Source organism: Erithacus rubecula (genome assembly GCF_903797595.1).
Source record: "Erithacus rubecula genome assembly, chromosome: 2".
NCBI lineage: Eukaryota > Metazoa > Chordata > Aves > Passeriformes > Muscicapidae > Erithacus > Erithacus rubecula.
The window spans coordinates 21,201,501-21,223,625 of record NC_136685.1 but is presented as its reverse complement, the minus strand read 5'-3'; the positions used below and the strand labels follow the sequence as shown (position 1 = coordinate 21,223,625).

Here is a 22,125-nt window from a genome sequence, read left to right as displayed (position 1 = left end):
TTTAGTCAAATTAATGCTCTATACATTGCTTAGGCAGATATAGAATAATTTCTGTAATGTTTTTCTTTCAATTCTCCCTTTTATTTCAGTCACTTATTGGCTATTTAGTCCCTTTTAAAAGTCTCCTTTTTTTGAATGTATACAATTTACAATTTAAAATACATTTTCTCTGACAGGCTTTCAATTATGATTGACAAGCACAGCTCTACTCCTACCCTGTTCTGTTGTTTCTAATTAGCTATTCAGTTATTATCCTAATTAGACTATAAGTTCCTTGTGGTATACCTTGCCAAGCTATGTGTTTTTGAATCTCCACATGCACCTATAGTATGCAAGTAATACCTAATGACAGTAGCAGTAAGTAAAGTTGATAAAATAGATAAAAATATAATGCTTCTCTTCTGATTTTTCTTCTATACAGAAATATTTTTTATTGCTATTGCTATGGCATTCATAACCATATTATCAAATAGCAAAAGGCACCTGAAGAATTTGTAATTTCTTATGTCAATGAATTGTATGGATGACATATTTTCTTGAGGGTTTTTAATTATATGTTTTAACATCAAATACTGCTGATAATCAGAAAGCATTTTAAAGCTTTCAGTGAAATCTTACTGAGCAAGTAAAATACAAGAAATTTGCTAAATCCTTTGGCAAAATTTTAACATGCAAGATTTAGGAGAAAATTCCTATGCTTTTAATTAAAAAAAAAAGTTAATAATCATTAAAAACATATATATATAATATTAACTGGTGATGGATGAACCTTGGAAGGTCCATCTCACAACAAGGAATTAATTGGATGAATGAATTCAATGAATTCATTGAATTCAAATGAATTCATTTGTTATCTGTAAATATCCTGATTTGGAACAAAAAATGAGAAAGGGTAGTATGATGTTATTAATGCTTTCTAGTTTAGAACAGTGTTTAAATCTATATAAATATTTTTTCTGCAGGTGGTTTTTGATTGTTTTGGTTTTTTTTTTTTTTTTTTTTTGTTACAAGAAATAAGTGAAGAAAATAATTGTTCAATATTTTTAAATTTGTATCACAAAGAGTCTGTGTTTCTGTGATTTTGTGCCCAGTTCATTCTTAGAGTTTTTCTGTTTTTCATACATTTGCAGAGCCAGATTCTCCAAATCAGCTCATTACAGGGGTCCCTGTTAACCTTCATTCTTGTTTGGCCTGATGATGAAGTGACACCAACAAGGAAAAAATGTCACCAAAACACTCTGTTGCTTAAAGGCCTGACAGTATTCCATTCCTTTGACCCGGATAATATTTGTTTCTGTATGTGCATATATTTGTGGGACCTCAGTGGGTAGAGAAGAGCTGGGTTTGCTATGGCAGAAACAAGGATGGTGCTTCACTGGTTTGAAGTGCAGCTTCATCAGTAATCGATATTCTGTTTGTCAGCTGAAGGAGCTTGTGGAGGGACACTGCGTGGGACAAGTGGAACTATTTCAAGTCCACACTTCCCTTCTGAGTATGAGAATAATGCTGATTGCACCTGGACCATATTGGCTGAACCAGGAGACACCATTGCTTTAGTCTTTACTGACTTCCAGTTAGAGGAAGGATATGACTTTCTAGAGATCAGTGGAACAGAAGCACCATCAATATGGTAAGTCAGAGATCTTGTAAAAATCTCACTTCCTGTTTTTCTTTCTTTGGTGCCTATCTGAAGAGATATCAGAGGATATTTAAGATATTTTCTGCCTGTTAATAATGATCATTTTTTGGTCCCTTTTAGGCTGTTTTTTGCTCCCTTTCACCTTTCAGAACTAAAAAAAAAAAAAAAAAAAAAAAATTTGTTTCTGTTTCTTTCCACATCTTTGTCTTTCCTCTTATTTTCCTCTATCTGCCAGAGTTATATTTGTAAAGTATCTTATCAGTGAGCATTTAATTCATGTTACATATTTGAACTTGGTATAAGAACGTTTTCTGATGTTGCGTCTTGAATGACATATTATGGTATTGTACTTCAGCAATGAAAGTAGTGGGCAAAAATCAGCCAGAGTAAAAGAGGAATATGGACAGCTAATAGATGACATCTTATTCTAAACAGGCTGTAATTCAATCTTACTACGTGTATGAAGCATTACTCTCTTATGTTAGCTAATGAAATTGCTGAGCAATATTAGGCATTAGTAATTGTAACACTAAATCTACATTCTCTGTATAAGTAAAAGATGATAGTTCTGCCTTGGGAATGGATTAAGTTGTGGAATAGTTTGCATTAGGATTTCTTTGCAGCCTACATATGCATGTTTTTCATCCTTTTCATCTCTGAAAATGTCGTGGTTGACATATGCACCATTGCTATAAAATTTAGCCTAGGAAAATGTAGATCTTCTCTCAGATGACTGAAGGTTATTATCTTCAGAATGCCTTTCTAGAGATAGGAATCAATCCCACTATTATTTTGATGTCATAACAGGCTAGACAGTGCAATATATTAACAATTGTGAAGCTCTAGCTAGCATCTGATCTTTTGAAAATCTTTCAATAAAAACATGTGGTAACTCTACTTGGCAACTATGTAAAAACTTTGGTTGAAAGACACACGTAGACTTATGTCACTGATACCAAGATGAATTCTTGCCTTTTCTTTTATATACCTTTTATATATCTTTTATGTATCCTCAGTATCATGCATACTTGTAATTTCTTAAGTTTGACAATTTAGTATAGTCCTAGTATTTTGTTAGGCAGGAGAACAAACATCCTAAAAGCGTTGTGGCAGGAGGCCGGAAAGCCATGAGGTGGTTGATGCTGTCTTGGGAGACCAAGGCACGCTCTATAACATATCCTGCAAACTAGAGATTTGGCCAATCCAGGGGGGAATTTCGTGGATGGGGGAATATCATGCCATTCATCCAGACCTTCCATTGGGGTATCCTTGTTAGATATGCTAATCTGTAAAGCCTATAAATTGTAAACTCGATCAGTGTGTGTGTGCACTGCGGCACATCCCACCTTGGCAAAGTGGTGCACCATAAGGATCCTTATTAAAACACCAAGGTAAAAACCCTTTATCCCTTAGCTGTATCTGGCTCTCAATCTTCTAACACCAGGAAAAGGCATCACAAGATTAGTCTCTAACATTTCTACATGAGCAAAAGTTGTGTAATGGCAGTCAATGAAGCAGCTTGATACCAAATTGAATGCTCCTGTCTGTCTGAAGTACAGTGCATAAGTACCCCCTTGCTTCTCACTCATGCACAGACATGCACAATGATCATCAATGAAAAAGTTTTCTTCTTAGGACTTCTAAGGATCAGAAGCTGAAATCTTGAAGAGGAACAACGAATGAAATGTTTCTACAGAACATAAAAGTGTGTTCATTTGATTTTGTGTAAGAGACTCTACTAGACATTTTACAACATATTTGTGCTTTTGATTTCTGGTAATAAATGAAGTAGAATATGAGCAGAAGGCATTGGAAACATCTTGCTTTGATCTCATGCAATATTGATCAGCTTTACATTGGAACAGAGATATAGTAAGAATTTCATTTCTCCTAGACTTCAATCTCAACATTATTGTTGCTTACTGTGGTATGTTGGAGATTATAATTTAGCACTTATCTCTAAAACCTGGATTTATTGTGTGTTCCTAAGGTCATAGAGTCATCCTATAATTTGGGTTGGAAGGAACCTTAAAAGATAATCTAGTAATACCCCTCTGCTCTGGGCAAAGACATATTTGACTGGATCAGGTTGCTCAGTCCTCACCTTGAATGTTTTTGGGGATGGACATCCACCATCTCTCAGGGCAACCTTTTCCAGTGTTCTTCCACCCTCACTGTCAAAAAATGTCTTCTTTATATGTAGTCTAAATCTGCCCTCTTTAAAATCATTACTCCTTGTCCTATCAAATCATGTTCTGCTAAAAAAATTGTTCTTTTCTTTCTTATAAACCTCTTTTAAGTACTGAAAGGCTGAAATGAGATTTCCACAGAGCCTTCTCTTTCCAGGCTGAACAGCCACAACTCTCAGCCTTTTCTCATATGAGAGGTGTTCAAGCCATATCATTTTTGTGGCCCTCATCTGTACTGGCATGAACAGGTATGGACTTGTCTTTCCTGTGCTGAATGTAGCGCTCCAGGGTGTCACCAGAGCAGAGGGGCAGAACCCCCTCCCTTGCCCTACTGGCTGTGGTGCTTTTGATGCAGCCCAGGACACATTTGGCTTTTGAGGCCACACGATGTGAGCTCATGTCCAGCTCTCATCCACCAGCATCCTCAAGTCTTCCTTGGCAGGCTGCTCTGTTCATCCCCAGCCTGGACTGGTGCGAGGGGTTGTCCTGACCCAAGTGTAGCACCTTACACTTGGCATTTTCGATCCTCTTGAGCTTCCCATGGGCCCACGTTTCGAGCTTGTCCTGGTACCTCTGGATGGCATCCTATTCCTCAGGTGTGTCAATGTCACCACACATTCTGGTGTCCTCAGCAAACTCATTGAGGGTGCACTTTATCCCACGGTCCATGTCATGGATGAAGATACTATGAACAGTACTGGTATCAGTGCAGGATTAGGACAGAATCAAAGTCTGGAGAATCTATGGGGAGTTTTGTAAGAAATATTTAAAGGAGTATTGGAAAACTTGGAATGAAGATACACATTCAGCTATATTTAAGCCAGAACAGTTACCATAGCGACATTAGAGCCATGCTAAATGTAGTGCATTCTGTAATATGCTAAAATCAGCTGTGTGTTTAAATGGGAAGTTGTTCCATACTTAAAACTGATGGTCTAGGGGTGTTATCATCTGAAAATGTGACTTTTTTTAATTGCTCCCTTTTATTGTATCTGGCATCATATCAACATCTTTAGTCATTAATTCTGTATTAGAAGTCACATATTCCATTAGCAGGGTCTGGTAATTGGGGTGTTTTTTTCCCTTAAAGGAATACTTGCTGTAGAATAAGTGAAAAAAGGCATATATGAGCACTGTAAAAGCTAGAAAGAGGACAATAAATTAATTTCAGACTGATTATTCTTTAGTGGTTTTGGTGTATGATGCAATATGTCTGGATTACCCTCTCCAAACATATCAGCAATGTTAGAAGCAGTTCCAACATGATTACAGTATAAACAGGATGGGCATGTTTTTCTGAAGTAAAGCAATTGAAATGCAAGAAGAAGTGGAATCTAAATGCTGAAGGAAAGTATTCTGATGTATCTATAAAATATGTGCATTAAGAGATTTTATGTTATAGTGCTTATATAGATTATGCATCTTGCACTTATATAATAGTAATGTTTTTATATTGCTAATATGCCACACGTTTCTAAAACTTTTATAAGATATTCCATTTTATATTTCCATTTTATATAGCTGATCATTGGTTTGTTTTCCAATGCATTGGCAAGAAAGAAGAGATTTGCTTACCTTTTTTATTTTCAAAATCACTCATATGGTCTATCCTAATTTAATTAGTTTATAAAAGAGTTAAGTTATTTATTTTATTGACATGATTAGAAGGTCTAAAGTGATTCATGGTGCAGCTCTGGATCTTTAATGAATATAGGTGATGACATTTTTAATTATGCTTTGAATCAATAGAAGCATCAATAGGCTTAAAAAGAGGAACATCAGTGCAAAATGAATGGGAAGGACACAGAAAATGCTTTTTAATCTGTAAAAGAAGTAGAAATATTAACAGCTAGACTGTAGGTGAAATAAATCTTTCTGAATTAGAATAATTTGCTTAGTTTACTACTACTAAGGAGTTTTAAGTGTAAAGTAAGTTTGAGTTAGTAAGCTATTGCTTGCAATGCCACAAACAGTATTTGTGAGACCATAACAGAAAGACTGCCTCTGCTATGTGTGGAGCCCATCTCCAAGCCCACCAAATGGTTGCTCTTTTGGATCTGAAGGGCTCCTGTGTTGTCCCTTTAGATGTCTGCATAAGTTATATAGTACTAAAAATTAAATCAAGAGAGTATTAAGTACTATCTTAAGTATCCTAAAATCCAAACTTTAGCTGAACACAGTTTTGAAATAGAAATCTATTACTTAGGGAAATATCCTATTGCAAATCTCTTAATCTTTCCCAAGACTCCTTCTTGAGATGGAAGTTTGGGGATTTTTTATTACTTGTAGGTTAAGTAAATGTATACAACCACATGGGCATAGATAGGACCAACTTAGGCTTTTTCATGTTAAGTGTGGGCTTGGACATAATATCTACAAGCTCATCAAATTATCTTAGATTGCTATACATGTCTTGTGTGCAAAAAAGGTGATTATGATATTAAGAATAATTCTTCAAATTTTTTTTTTTAATATGGAATCCTAATTTTGAACAAATTTTGTTCAATTATTTTTTTCTTTTTGACTTTAAAATATTGATTTTATCATACTGTGCTTCAATTTCAACCCAAAATTAATATCCTTCATATTATTTTCAGTATTTACCAATGCAGGAGAATGAACTACACTTTGTACTTTTTAGTCTAAATTAATTTCCTGATACTATTTAAAATTACCTTTAAGGTTATTCTGACTTCCTTATAAATCATGCCAATATCATAGTGAAAAGCCATAAAAATGTATGTGGATGTGAGTGATTTGGAAGCAGCACTAATTAATTGCTATAATTTTGGCAGGCAATTTGACATAAGTACCTGGGGTCATCTGAAACTCACTTCTTGTTTCTGTGTTAATGAATAACTCCTCTAACAGCTGGATACTATTTTGTGTTTCTTAGCTAAACACACCAGTCCAAACACAGATATATTTCAAAATAGTGGGATTTCAAGTTGCATGCTTTCTGTCCTGTTTATATCTGTTGATGTGTTATTTACAATGTCCTTGTGAGAGGCCTATAGCAGAGTAGTGCATGAGGTAATGGAGTGGTCTAGATCACCTTTATGAGAGACACGTATGGCAGCTGATCCAGACATCTGAGCTGAGTGTTTAGCTCAGAATTACATAATTAGACAGCTAAAGAGCACCATCTATTGGTTTGCTGTTAAAAGATGTATAGCTTGTGGATCACCTTCAGTCAAGTAGTTCTACACCAGAAAAAGGCTTGGGATCTACCTGTGCCAATATAAGGTACCTTTTTTGTTTTCTTCTCCATCAGGTGAGAAAAGACATGCCATGGCCATGTAACAAAGGGAAGGCAGTTAGAGTCCAGCTTTTTCATTTAAGGAAACTACTAGATTTTTATTTATTTACTTGTAATTGCTTAATTTTTAAACCTCTTTGGTGATGTCATGACCATTATTCCTTTTTTTTTTTTTTTTTTTTTGTGTCACCAGGGAAATTCTGCAAAGTTATATTCTTGCCTTGATGTTAATTGTAAAGAATTCTATCGCTGCCTGCTAGTTTTTGAAAACTATTACCTTTCTCTAGCTTTTACCTGGATTTCCCCTATTAGCTTATTGGTTAGTAAAACCAATAAGTATAAGCTTCTCTACTGGAAGAGTTTGTTTTTTTTTTTTTTTTTTTTTTTTTTTCAGGAAAATAAGCTGCCCTCAAATAGTTGCCCTCAAATTCTTTCTGTTGACTTTCACATTGCAGAGTTCTCAGTTACCATGTAAAAATTACATAATCTATGGCATGCAAAAATTAGCAATAATGTTATCTAGCACTTGGGCCTAACTTATTAAATATATAAAGCAACATTAAAAGGTTTAAAACTGATTTAATATAGAGCACTATTCAGTTCCATATCCCCAAAATACATTGGAAGGACAAAGAAATATTATGACGAGTGGCTAATGTTGATTGTGTGCCTGTATGAAGTTCTTTTTAAGACCAAAGAATTAGTGACCTTGACAGAATATGGCAGACTTTTTAATTCATAATATGTGTATTTACCTGATTAGAGTGAAATTTCTGTTAATAAAATGCAATTTTATTAACAGATTTCATCCCTACATAATTCGTTCAAACACTTGTTACCTCAGACATCATCAGAGGGGATTTATATATTGAAAACTGAATTAATGACAGAAAAATCCCCAAAATAAGTCGTATGGCAAGCACTGTATCCCCTCAAAAGGCTCAGTGGAACACACCTTTTCCCCATCTCTTAGTCCTGTCAGTTGCTGCCTTTGGTACTGATGCTTATCTCTCTGGATTTCTCCTACCTATTTTTGTTGGCCATAACTATGCTCCTGCTGCTCTCTTCACTACCACAAATGTGTCCTATTTCTGCATCCTCCCTCAGCATTCCCTGCTGTGTTAAATGATTCAATCTTAAAAGCTGTTAAAATCTACCCGAAAAAAAAGAATAAAAGAATGGCCAAATCATAGTTGATCCTGGTTTCTGCTAGCTAAATTTGAAAAACAAATAGCCTCAAACTTTTCTTTTTTTAAAGTGCTTTAGTCATAATCCAAATGTTCTATCAAAAGTTTGCAAACAAAGTGCTGAACTTGAGTTCCTGTGTTTTCTGTGGAATTGTGTTCTGGTCTCAAAGATAATATCTCACTGGTCTCAGAGCTGTTAAGCACAGTCTCAGAAAGGATTATTCCAACTCATATATTAGGGAATTTATCCAGAAAATTGGCAGAGTGTTTTGCATGGGGCATCAGCTATGTATACTAAACATGTCATATAGGCAACTGGTGTACTCTAGTTCTAGAAGTACTGCTCTCCAGAGTCTTAAAATTCCCTGAGTGGGAAATAGCAAGTTTTAGTTCAGTTTCTATAGCCAGTTCTTTTTTTTAAAAGCAGTTGCTAAACCCAAACATGTACAGATAAACAGCTTCTTCACTCCTACTGTTTTCCCATAATAAGGATTAATAAGCTGATATCATCACTGATATATCTTGTACTTGGCTATATTTATCAAAATCATCATGTTCCAAAATGGATTTTCTTTAGGCATTCAAATGCCTACTTGAAAAAATGAATTATCCACAGTTGTAAGTAAATTGCTAGCAGGCTTGGGGAAATACAGTGAATGCCGCTTAGTATCTTTGGAGTCCATGGATATTTAAAAAAAAACCAGTGTGGATGAGACAGGTAGTGAACAGTTCCCCCTTCCTAAAATTTATATAGGAGAGAATATAAAACTTGACTATGGTTAAGAAAGCAAAGCTGCAGGGAAATTGGCATCTTAAGATAGGGTTACATTTGTTTCCACCCTCCTGGGCATCATCTTCGTTTTGCTTTCAGCATCCCAGTGGCATTTTTAAAAATTGTTTTGATACAGAGGAACATGCCTGGTTGTTGTGTGTTTTTTTGGTTTTTTTTAATTATTGAAATGTATATTAAACAATGTAGTAGTATATAATATATAAGGAGACAAGCTCTGCTATTTGCAGTGATGAACCTGCAGATTCTAATGGTTGAAATGGCTGCAATGAAGAGAAGAAAATAGAGTACAAATAGTGGTTTCAAAAATAAACTGAAATGTAGCATCCAAATTTGAATGTGGTCTCTCAGTTGTTTGCATTGTACTGGAAGAAAAAAAGTGTTGGAAGGAATAAGGACCACGATTTTCCTTCCTATTATACATTGTATATATGTGTGTGTGTATATATATATATATATAATCTTCAGATTAATCTGATTTACAAAAAAATATTGTATAGAGTCCTGCTGCAAAGATAAATCTCAATAAATATGTTTAGTTTATGATAATATCTCTCATAGAAATCTTGAAGAAAGCATATATGGAATGCATTAGTTATCTCTTGTACTTTATAAAAATACATATTAGTATCTGTATGCATGAACATATGTTGAAGGTTATGAAAGGATTTTGACCTTAAAATAGATAGGAGGGTAAATATACTTCAGGCTAATAGTAGTGACTGAACTCATATAATCTCTTGCCTGTGTTAGCTGTGAGGACACAGAGACCACTTAGCTGTTAACACCAGCATGTGAGTCCTGTATGAAGTGAGAAGTACAGAGGCTCTAAATTGACACTTAATTCACAGAACACTATTGCTTTCTTTGCATCTATTAATTTACAGTCTACTGTGCTGAAGAGGCATAAAGGCTTCATTCATAGCACATCACAAACTGACAGGAACACAAGAGTGAGAGAACTCACTTAAGGAAGCACTGTGACTGATGGTATAATTTTCTACTACATTTAAAAGAACGTAAAAAGCACTAGATTTTTTAAAATTAAGTATGTGATCATGGTTTAAATACATCAAAAGAGGACTCAGATTGCTTAAAATACCACTACTTTACTATCTTTCTGAATAGATTTTATAACTCTGAGATTTCAGTGTGGTCCTAAAATATCCTTCTACTAGGTCTGTTGCATTATTCTAGAATATCTATACCATTAGCTTCATTTACTCACAAAATTCTTGACACTGTATTCAGGCAAATATGTTTTAATTATGAAATAGTTCATACAAATGTAGTCAGATTAGAAACTTTTCTTAGAGATATTTATGAATTGCTAAAATTCTTGGTTTTACACAGTATCTATCCAATGCAGTCAACCTGAAGAGTAAAACAAAACATACAGATATTTTGACTTCTGGAATGTTATATTAAATTCTTTTCCCCTTCCCCTTTTGCCATACAGCCCTGCCAGAGGTTCTAGGTTTGTGTGCAATAATCACAGAAGTTGTGAAAAAACATACCCACTGGAAAAAAACAAACAAAAAAACCCCCAAAATCCACAACAAAACAAAACCAAGACAAACCGACAACCCCCCACTCAAAGAAAAAAAAACCCAAAACAAACCAACCAACCAAACAAAAACAAACAAAAAAAAAAACCCCAAAAAACAAACCAAAAACCAACAAACCGACAAGCAGACAAAAACCCAAACCAATTTGAATTTGAACTGAAACTCTCTGATCTACATTTCTTTGGAGGTCTGTGTTACTTCATGAGAAAGAAAATGTTTAATGGAGAAAATCTTGCTGTTGATATGTGTCTGCATATAAATATGAAGTTTCAAACTTGTAGAAGTAATACAGTTCATCTGATCAAATCACAATTAACAAAAGTCAATATTGAGACTGCTAGGTCAGTCTGGCAAACAAAAGACAGTTATTCCCGGGACCTTAGACCAAATTCTAGTTTTGATCCTGGTACCTAGTTTAGCAATAATATCAGAAAGGAAAACAGTCATGGTGTAAATAGGATTAGTGAGGATGAAGGATGGTAATTTACCAATCCACTCTTTCAAAGTATTGTAGTTTTCAACCTTATATTTCAAATATATTAGAAGTTCAATATTGACTATCTCCATTTTCTAAAAGATATAGAGAGCTTTATTACATCCTGGGGTTTTTTATATATGCTTTCAAACACCCAAGTATATGAAAAAATGTTCAGTAGCAATTAGCATAGTTGAATGTGTTTCCAGCATATAAAATTATCTCTGCAATTATTCAGCAAATTTTAAAAGAAGAATAGAATTTTATGATGTAAAAATCAAGTATAAATGTAGTTCTGCTTTATTTTTTTTCCTGGATGTGCTGAAAACTTCCTAAAACACCGTATACATGACAATTAAAACATTTGTTAGTAATTTGGATTGTTTTCTTTCCAGCAATACATACCAAAGTAGACCTATTTCTCTAGAAAACTCTCCCTAAATTTCCAATGCACGTTTTTTAGGCCAACTACCCACTAGTTTGTTGCATGCTTTCTCTGCTGAGACCAATGCTGTGATCTACAGCAGCTCAGAGTAAACTGCCAATGAACTGTTCTTACAGTTAATAAATACCTTGGCCCCTGGTACCTCTGTTTAGTTAGCACACAGAATACATCGATTATTTCTTCGACTCTAAAAGAATGTTAAATTGAATTCAAATAACATGTTTATTGATGGATACTCTTTTTTAAATGCCTGCACAGTAGGCTAGTGATTGGACTTAATGGGTTTTCTGCAGAGGTCTGCACTTAGAAAATACTGTGTTGTTATGTATCTCTGATTTTTTAAAGTGGTAGTTGCAGCACAGAAAGTTCAGATATGATGGGTAGTGGTGACTGAAATATTGTTTCTCTTTATCCAATCTCCCAAACAGGCAAGGGAGAAGACAATCAGTGGGGAAGGCAATTTGCCATGAGTGAAAAGCTTGAGGCAGCACCCCAATGAGCAGTGAAAATTTTAAATTTAAACCATCTAAACAAAAATAGAAGTACTAATGGTTCCTTTTTAAACAGTGGATGCTGATGGGCATATTAACTGGAAAACTGTTCTGTATTCTGATAAGATTGGCAAATTATTCCATCCCACTTTTAATGAAGCAAGAAGAATGGACCTGAAAATAAAATGCAAGTTTTCCTTACCAGAACTTATCTGAGGAAAAAAAAAAAAAAAAAAAAAAAAATTGAATTATGTTACCCTAATAATTAAAATATTTTTTATAGGGAACAATTTAGTAAAATATTAAGTGAAGACTGGGTAATACAGTGGATTATTTAATTTTAAATTTATGCAAAACCTCATGTGGAGATATGTGATTGTCTGCATGAAAGGCTCTAAATCTGGTATTGTTCTATATCAAGAAAAAAATACACATTTGTTTTAGAGCATACCCGTTTTTGTACCTTTGCTTTAAAATTCGGGACAGGATTGAATCCCTGAAAAAACCATTTAGGAAGAAATATGTAAATTAATTCAAATAGCTTCAAGTAAGTAAACTGTGTATTTAGTTACATCACTACAATAATCAAAAAATGTTGAGATATATATATATATATATAAAATGAATAAATAAATAAATATGTATAATTCTATATATTATATATAAATTTTATGACATACATTTTTCATGCATATATATATGTATGTGTGTATATATATGCATATATGTGTATGTATGTATGTATATATATATTTATATATACATACATATATATATAAATATATATAAACTTTTAGGTGATTGAAGTAAGAGTAGTGCAGTTTATAATGCATGCCAAAACAAAAGTAGGATTCATTCTAGCAGAGCATATATGGAGATTTACTGGACTGTCATATGTCTTTCTGTGTACATAAAAATATCATTATATTACAAAGTAAAGCACTCAGGACTAAAAAACGCTATCCTTAGTTTGAGCCACTTGTACATAAAAGTTGCCATAGCTTTTTAATTAAGCTATCAAATGGTCTTATTTCTAACTGTGAGACTGAATTACTGTTCTGCATTTAGAGAAACTCAGGTCAGTAGAGCTACTGCTGCATACATTGAGTTCTGTGCATCATATATGGATTATTAAAGAAAAATAAAGGAATGTCTCATGATTGAAACAAATTGAGCTTCTCTTTAAAATCTGGGTCTTAATGCATGCTTTATTCATAGAGTAGCTACATCATGGTAACTATTATCTTCAGACAAGATTTGTGCAAGATTTTTCCAACACTTTTTGTGATTCTCATTTCTCATATAGCTGGGTTCAACTCTGTCAGCTCTTCTATCAGCTGCAACTCCTTTGGTTGAGCCATGATTATTATTTAAAGAAGGTCTTATAAAATTATACCAGAAACAAAAAGGAAAGAAGAGTAAAGAACTTTATTTGTAGCTCATGTGCAATCCATTTATGAAGTAAACAGATTGACTCCCAATTAAAGGCTTTATGGATTATAATATTCATATGCAGTGTATTTCATTTCAGATCAATGGTGCTTATATCATGATTTAGCTTAATGATAGACTTAAAAATTGAAAACTGATGCCAAGAATCAAATGCTTGTCCTCACAACCTCAACAGTGACAGCAGATGAAGAAGATGCTTGTGTCATCTGAAAGCATTTTCACAGGTAAAGGTTTAGATCATCTAAATGCACCCAGGCAGAGAAAACATCACACCTAGCTAAAGTGACAAAGGAATCTATGGCTATGCTAAAGAACCAGAATCTATTTCCACAGTTGAAAGAAGCAATAGCTTTTTCAAAATTGAGTTTGAATTTTCCATCTCCTCATTTTTTTAAATTGAGATTGGATGTGTGTCTTAAATTAGTAGTGTAATAAGGTGTAAATTATTATGTACTGCCCAGGGATAAGGTAGGATTTATAATTTTAATGTGCAGAATGTGGATCTATAGACTGACTATACAAGAAGACATTCTAGTAGTTCTTCTTCTATCTTCATTGGTATGAAAAAAATCCTTAGAAGTAGCAAATCTTATATTTAGTATTGAAGGTGTGGGATTTCAGAATTTGGCACTATTTACAAGGAGAGTTTCTAAGGATGAGGGTTTTTTAACTGTTCTGCAGAGGGTAAATATCAAGAGAAATCTTGGTTTCTTAGAAATTGGTGTACAGGTTTTCATAATAAATATTGAGAATTAGCAAACTGCCCCCTGGGTAGAAATATGCTAATAAAAAAAAGGGTAGTGTGTTTGCTTCAGCTGCTGTGTTTGAAATCAATCCATTTCAGTCCCACTGGGCTGGATAAAGCTCTTAAAAATGTTAATTTTTCTGTGTACAGTAAGTAGCAGTAAAGCCCTGCAAATCTACATAGACTTGAGAGCTGAATTAATGAGTTTTATTTTTATTTGGGATTTATCCACATTTTAAATGGTTGTATACTGTGAGAATCCCAAGTAATTGTCAAATTTTTGACACTGATGATTGGTTTAAAACAAAAAAAAAAATCTATTCTTAAAAAAAACAAACAACAACAACAAAAAAACAAAAACAAAAAAAAAAAACAAAAAAGCAAGCTTCTCAGAAGACTGAAAAGAAAAATTACATATTCAATATGAAAATACTAAAAAGAGTTTTCAGGTCCTGTTTGCTCCAAACATGGATATTCTTTCAGAAACTTTTACTTCTCAGGAGTTTTCTGTGTGTTCAAAGTATATACAACAAGGGTATTTTATCATTATCATAATCTGATAAATTCAGGCAACAGGTATGAAAGTCATATTTGGGAACAAGGCATGCCCATTCTAATAATAAACAGTTATCTGTGTGAATGAAACTATAAAAGTTCTTCTCCTGAACAAGAACATATTTTTTTCAGAAAAATACTGCATAATACTGCATGATTTAGTGCTCTCTAGTCCTTCACAGTGTTTTATGATCTGTTTATTAACCTTATTGCTAAAAGAAATCATCTTATTTCCAAGCTTTCACATATGGCTAGCTTCCAGTTCAAGTCACAAAATTGTCTTTGTCTATAAGTCTGAAAAAACTGTTACCAGACTCCAGTTCCCACTAAGTCCTTGCAAACTGCAGTCTGACAACTTTCTCTTTGATAATATAAAAAAATCAATTTTTTTTAGTTGTTAAGAAAATTATATATAATTTTTAAATTATTCTTGATTACTTTTGAAAACCTCTGCAAATATTCTTGGCTGCAAACTAGCATTGTGAAATGAAAAAGAGCATTACAGTAGCAGACATTTTTTTATTTCTCTGCCACCCTCAGTGTTAAGCAGCTTATCTATTGGTCCCATGTTAGTGTTTGGTTTATTTGAATTTTTTTGGAGTTGTGGGGGACAGCTCAAGAGTATTGCTTGAATTGTAAAATTGATCCAATTGATGCAAAATAGAAAAGAAGCATAGATATTATGTGAGGTTGTGTTTTCTGTGAGTTTTATCAAGTTACAACTCACTAATCTTACATCCTGCCACCCCAGAGAGCCACAACAATTTTTGTGATCAGATTTTGTCAGGAATTCTTGCAAAAACAGTAGAAGAGCTGTGCCATATCAATCATATGAGAACTTGTCCCCTTCAAGATAGGTAGAAGAGTGCTCCAGTCAAGTGAAGTGAAAGAACTTTCATTCAGATGCAATTTTGTAGACCGCTCTTTTTGACAGGTTCTTTGATGAGAATCAAGAACAAATGTCTCTCTTTTTCCACTTCTGGGATGGATTTTTATTATTTTTGTTCTTGGACTCTCATTCCATTCACCTTAGCATTTCTCAATTTAAAGAAAACGCAGATGCCCTTTAGGATTTTTAAAAGGTAAGATAAAGAAATGAGGGTAAATATAATGAGAGCAGATCCTTTCAGAATATGCTTAGAAAACAAAATATCCTTTTTGAGAACATGAATTTGTATCAAATAGAGGGGTAGAAACATCCACAACAGCATAGAGTTGCCTGGTCTCAGTGTTAAACAAAGTCTATCTTCAATGAGCTTTTCATGAGACACTAGAGATCTAGTGGGAATTTATCTAATTTTGTGGCTGAGAGGCATTCAGAGGGTTAGAGGACAGTTTTGGGGAATGCAGCCAAAGAACAGCACCATGCCACTCACTACATGAAGTCTCAAATTTGTTTACAGAGCAAACATATCAGGTTGGGTACATAATGGGAGTAGCGGTCAACTTCCTCAAGGGCAGAGAGACCTGGCTTGGCTTCCCTCTGCTCCACCTCATGCTTCGTTTTCTATACCTTGTATTTAATGACTGTGTATATTCCCCCTGAGTGACTTCTGTTTTAACATTTTACAGTTTTCTACACTAAATCCCTGGCATGAGTGGCACATGGCCTCAGCCCCAGCCCAATGTCTGACCAACCAAACCTAACTGACCTTTTGCATGTGGCTTGCATAGACAGCACTGTTCACCTCTGTCACTCAGCTGTGGAAAAGCAGAATAGCACAGGCATTCCTTGCTTATGACAGATGCTCTAAAGTCATGTATGTAGCAGAGAGTTGTTTCCTCATTAAGGGCAGGTGCTCACAGAGAGTCATGTTCAAAGCATTTTGGTTTCTTGCTGACATTCAAATCAAATGGCTTGGTGTTGCTCTTCTGCAAAGAGCACGTGTCCTTTACACTGAGCACACTGCAAGGTGCCAGGGACTGCCCTTGTGTTCTTATGAGACTCAGCTTCAGAATGCTTAATCTGACAAGAAACACTCATGTAAAATATACAATACTGCAATTTGTACCACAGCTGGGAAATTAGTTTAAAAATTTTAATCATTGATTTTGGTGCTTAACATAGTGAGAGCTGGATTAGTTAGTATTCAATAGATATGGTAAATGTGGATTTACCTAGCCTATATTGTAGAGAAGAATAAACTTTGAAAACATGGCATGGCTATTATTCTTTTTTAAAAATACATTAACAACTTCTATATTTTCTTTTATTTTAAAACATTGAAACTCCAATTTGATATAACTTCATGTAAAGAAGGAAGCCAATATTTTTACCAGTTGGAGGGCAATGGTTCTGTGAAGTTTGTAGGAGATACTAAATCTGATTTATTGGATGAGCTGTACAAGATCCACAACCTTCCAAAGGTGTGGAGAAAGAAATCTGGAAAAATAGGGCATGAAACGTTAATGAACAAATAATCATTTTTATTCTCAGCATGTTAGTGGAAATAGAGTACATCTGTCCCACCCAGCAGCTGCATCATTTTGAAGCTCTTGAGAGGGCTTGTGGAGCTGAGGAGAATATAAATCACAAACTGAACAGTAAAAAGAAGTAGGCAAAGAAACAGAAATACAGTCAGTAAGTATCTAAAATACATCAGTAAGGAAAGAATATGGAAGATTTATATTCCAATATTTAAGAAATTATAGAAACTGAAAACCTGAACAGTTTTAAAAATTAGTTGCTTTAATTTTTAATGTAAATGCTATGATAAAAGATTAATACAGAGATCGTATATTGTTTTCAGAGTCAAAACAGAAAACGCTAGTATTTTATCTTAGAGGTATTTCCAGTAAAACTAGGGAGAAATTAAACTTTTCTTTGCTCAAAGAAGCTGAAGATAATTTTTGTAAAGCAAATGCAACATCTGTATTTATTTAATTTTAATACTCCTATGCAGTACTATCCTAATTAACTAGTCACCTTTAAAAGAATTGCCACCATGAAGCTATGATGCTGGAAAGCATTCTTTTTTAACTTTAATTTAGAATTAAATGTTCTTATTCACTGATACAAACTGGTATTTATTTTCTTAAAAGTATTCCCTTAGCAGTACTCCTTCAAATGACTTTTCACTAACAACAGAGATCCCCATTCAGTATCTAATCATTGTATTTAATAATTAACCTTAGGTCCACTACTACAAAATAGTGCTTGCTGTGCTCATTTTAACTGTTGACGACTTTGGAGATCTCACCAACTCACTTATTAGGTTGAGTTTTTTTTAATTACATTTAGTTAGGATATGCTTCTGTGAGTACATTCTTTTTATCAGCTAAAATATGGAACTTCAGAAAGGTTGTATTCAAATCTTATATGTCTTGTAAAAGAATTACAGAAAATGTATTCTATCATATATAAAACCTAAGCGCAGTCTCATTTCATTTCAATTGTTTTTATAAAGTTGATTTCTTAGTTATGTTATAACTTGAAACAAGTAAAAAATGAACCCTGTTTTCTGACTAGTAAGCTTCAAGCATGAGTCAAAGGACTGAAATATGAAACAGTAAGAGAGTTCAGTTCCTGTAAATCTCAAATACATCAACATTCTTTTGTTGTCATTGTTTTCAGTTTTTGAAGACATTTTACAGGAGAGGTATCCAACTGGCACAATCATACCTAATTTTTCCTCTGTGTAACATTTTTGTGTTATAGTTCACATTATGACAGTAGCATGCCTCAGTTGAGTGCTGACCTCCACAGCTCTCTTTTTTTTTCCATTTTAAATAGGCAAATCTATAGCTTTTAGTGGATCTGCCTTTTTAGGTTGCTAGTGTGAGTATGATAAAAATGAATGAACCACTGAAACATTAATCTAATGACAGAACTTCGTCTTCAGTAATTCTGGGGGTATTTTTATGATTTTGTTTGTCTTTTAATAATGCAGAATAAATATGAATATAGATCATGAGGTTACAACACTAGCACTGCTAATTCCAAATTTTATTATTCTGTAACTCTGGATCAGTCATTTGAACCTCAGCTTAAGCAAGCCAAAGAGGAAGTCAGCAGCAGTTGTTAGTGCAGTTAATGTTGACAAGATGAAGTTCACTGCAAATTGTGGTCTGTGTGCTTTCCAATGTCTAAAATATGGAGAAAAAAATCCTTTGACATTTAGATTTTAAGTGGAGGCATGTCTTGATTTCATATCTTTTGAATGATATTTTATATTTATGTTAAAAATGCACATCTTTGCATTGCATGATAGAGAAAAATGTAGAGACAGTAAAGATGCTTATGCAAGACTCCTCATATTTACATATTGCCAGCAAAAGGATGTCAAATACAGAGATTGTATTTTATTCTAAATTCTTGGAATCATCAGCAGTTTTTGATGATAAAATTTAACTTATAAGAAAGATGTGGCATTAAGCATTATCATATTTTAGTAATCTTTCATTAGGAGAAAAATATTATAAATATTATATTAGTTTAAGTAATCAAAAAAGTACACAGTTCCTTATTTTGAAATACACGATATATTTAAACATAGAACCACTTCTAGAAGAAATTTTAAGCTCCTTGTATCTTCTTGTCTCTGAATTCTTGAAAGGAAAGCAGCTTGATATGGAATATATTTTTGGGCTTTAAAGTAAATACTGTTATGAGGAGATTGCATGTAAGTTCTCGTATATTGAATATTAGAAAAGAAAAAATAATTTCGAGTCATACATTTTTTTTTTCTAAATTATGGTCTTTTTTATTATTATTTGAATATACGGAGTTTTCAGCCTTTTAAAATGACAGAAAGTGTCACAGATGAACAGCAAAGATGCTTGTCTGAAATTTAAGTTTATCAAATTCCTCATCATTTTATCTGTCTTTATTGGTATCTCATTTTTGGAGCTGTAGAATGACTTGATTCAATGGTTTTATCAATGTTGGGGGTTGAGTACTTTTCTGTTACTGTGTCAATTGAAAGAATTTTTTCCATTATCATGCCAATGGAGCTGGCCGGGCTACACCCAGGGTCCCTGATGGGTCCAGACAAAAGGGGGTGGGTGGAGACGGCCCCGGAGGGGCCTCTGAGGCTTCCGGGAGGGCACTCGCGTTTCCGGCGAGCTCGGAGGAGGACGCCTGGGATCGTTCAGCCACGCGGCCGAGCACAGCAGAGCCAGACCCTCTGCGATCACCTGCCCTGCATCTGCCCCGTTCCAGCCTCCTGCCTCTGCGGACACAGCTGATCCCCCGGACACACACGGTGAGCGAGGAGCCGCCGCCCTCGGTGAGGGTGAGCCCGTTCCCGCCCGAGACCGGCGTGGCCGCTGCCGCCCCTCCCCCCTCCCTCCTGCCTTCGTTCCCGTCTGCCCTCTGGCACATCCGGGCTCTGGACTAAGCACAGAGACAGCGTGCTTGCATCTAAAGGGACTGACACCGAGTTACCTATTTCGTTCTGTTAGCAATTTTAACTGTTATTGTTTTCTGTTTGTATAGTTAGATATATTAGTAAAAGAGCTGTTATTCCCACCCCCCCTTATCTCTGCCTCAGAGTCCTTGATTCAAACAATCGTAATACTTGGGGGAGGGGAGTGGAACCAAAGTCTCTATTCCAAAAAGGGAAACTTCTGCCCTTACTGGCAGACACCTGTCCTTTCAAACCAGGACAATCAAGCAGTAGTATTTACTCTCCACTACTTTTCAAACTGCTATTCCTCTTTAAGTGTGAACCGTCAACAAACCAGACAACTAAAAGAATTGTAAATGCATGTGTTTCTGCTCTGGGTTATGTTCAGATGTAATTACTGTCCGATTTTTACTGAACTGCTGGGAAAAAAAAAAAAAAACAAACACTCAAAATACATCTAAATTATAATTCCTTTTGAGGAATGATAAATTTTGCTAACTGAAGAATAATCTAGACAAACAAAGGCTTAATCTGGCCAAACAGGGGCTTTACAGTGTCATAAAAACCCAGAGCTTTCAGCCTCTTCAGGGATAACAGATTAGTGATTTGTGAGCTGTATTGATAGTCAGCTGCATACATCTAATTTGATGACTGTGCATAAGCAGTTTAGTGTGGCTAAGGATGACAGTGCATATGGCCCAGAGCACTCTCAAACATCCTACAGATGATTTCACAGAACCACAGAATTAACTGGTTTGGAAAAAACCTTAGGGATCATCAAGTCCAATCTATGATCTGACACCTCCTCATGAACTGGACCATGGCACTGAGCGACACATCCAGTCTTTTCTTAACAACCTCCAGGGATGGTGACTCTACCACCTCCCTGGGCAGCCTATCCCAATGCCCAAGCACTCTTTCTGTGAAGAATTTTTTTCTAATTCTAGCCTAAACCTCCCCTAGGACAGCTTAAATCTGTGTCCTGTTGTTTCTCTGGCTGCCTGGGAAAAGAGATCCATGCCCACCTGGCTACAGCCTCATTTCAGGCACTTGTAGTTCTCACAGTCTCATTCTACAACATGAAATGTGATCTATGCAACTTTTTCCAACTTTTCCCCTCTGATGTCTGTAGTGTTCTAAAGTGAATGAAATAGACCTGAAGTCATGCAAGCTCTACACTTTATATATAGGTACACAAACAGAAATAATTTCAAAATATGAAATAGAGGGAATATATCTGCATATCTGAAAGACCTATGTCTATTAAAATTAGAAACCATATTTTACTTGGAACATACGAAGCAAAAGAGTATCTGGGAGGGAATGAAGCACACAACTATGGACTATTCTGTATAGGAATATACTGTGATGTTTTTCTAGAGTTCTCTATCAGTGAAAATATATTTGAACCAAGCTGAATACAGAAGGATTTCCGTATTTTCCAACTTTGGATGGGACAGGGTTCTTGGCTGCTACCACTATGTGGCTTTGTTACTTTGTTTTTGGTTTTGTTTGGGTTTCATAATTATGATGGAATCACTGTATCTAGATGTTCATCTGGTGTTCCTGATGCTATTCTAATTTATGAAATACATTAGTAACTTTTGGTGAACATTATCATTAGGATGTAATATATTTTATTAGGCTAACTGTTAGTATTAGATAAAACATACAAACTTGTGGAGAATAAATCAGATTAAACACTAAAAATCATTCACCTTCAAAGTAACCTGCCTGGCCATGGGAAGCAGGATTTAATTCCTTGTTTTGCTTTGTTTTTCTGTGAGGCTTTTGTTTTCCTCATTCAAGTGTCTTTATCTCAACCCAGGAGTTTTCTATGTTTTACCCTTCCCATTCTCTCCCTGACTGCACTGGTGGGAGTGAGTGAGTGGCCGTGTGGGGCTTGGCTGCTGGCTGGGGTTAAACCACATCACTCCTCAATCTATGATGCTTAGTATTCCGTCTGAGTTATTAATTTTAGG

The 22,125-nt window shown here is 34.8% G+C and overlaps 1 protein-coding gene across 1 annotated transcript in view; it reads left to right on the top strand.

Moving 5' to 3' along the window:
- The window catches only part of CSMD1 (CUB and Sushi multiple domains 1), a 1,041,152-nt gene that overhangs the window by 546,911 nt on the left and 472,116 nt on the right, over window positions 1-22,125 (top strand). Inside the window, 1 exon segment of the mRNA XM_079329059.1 lies at window positions 1,423-1,630. Coding sequence (XP_079185185.1) covers window positions 1,423-1,630 — 208 coding nt within the window.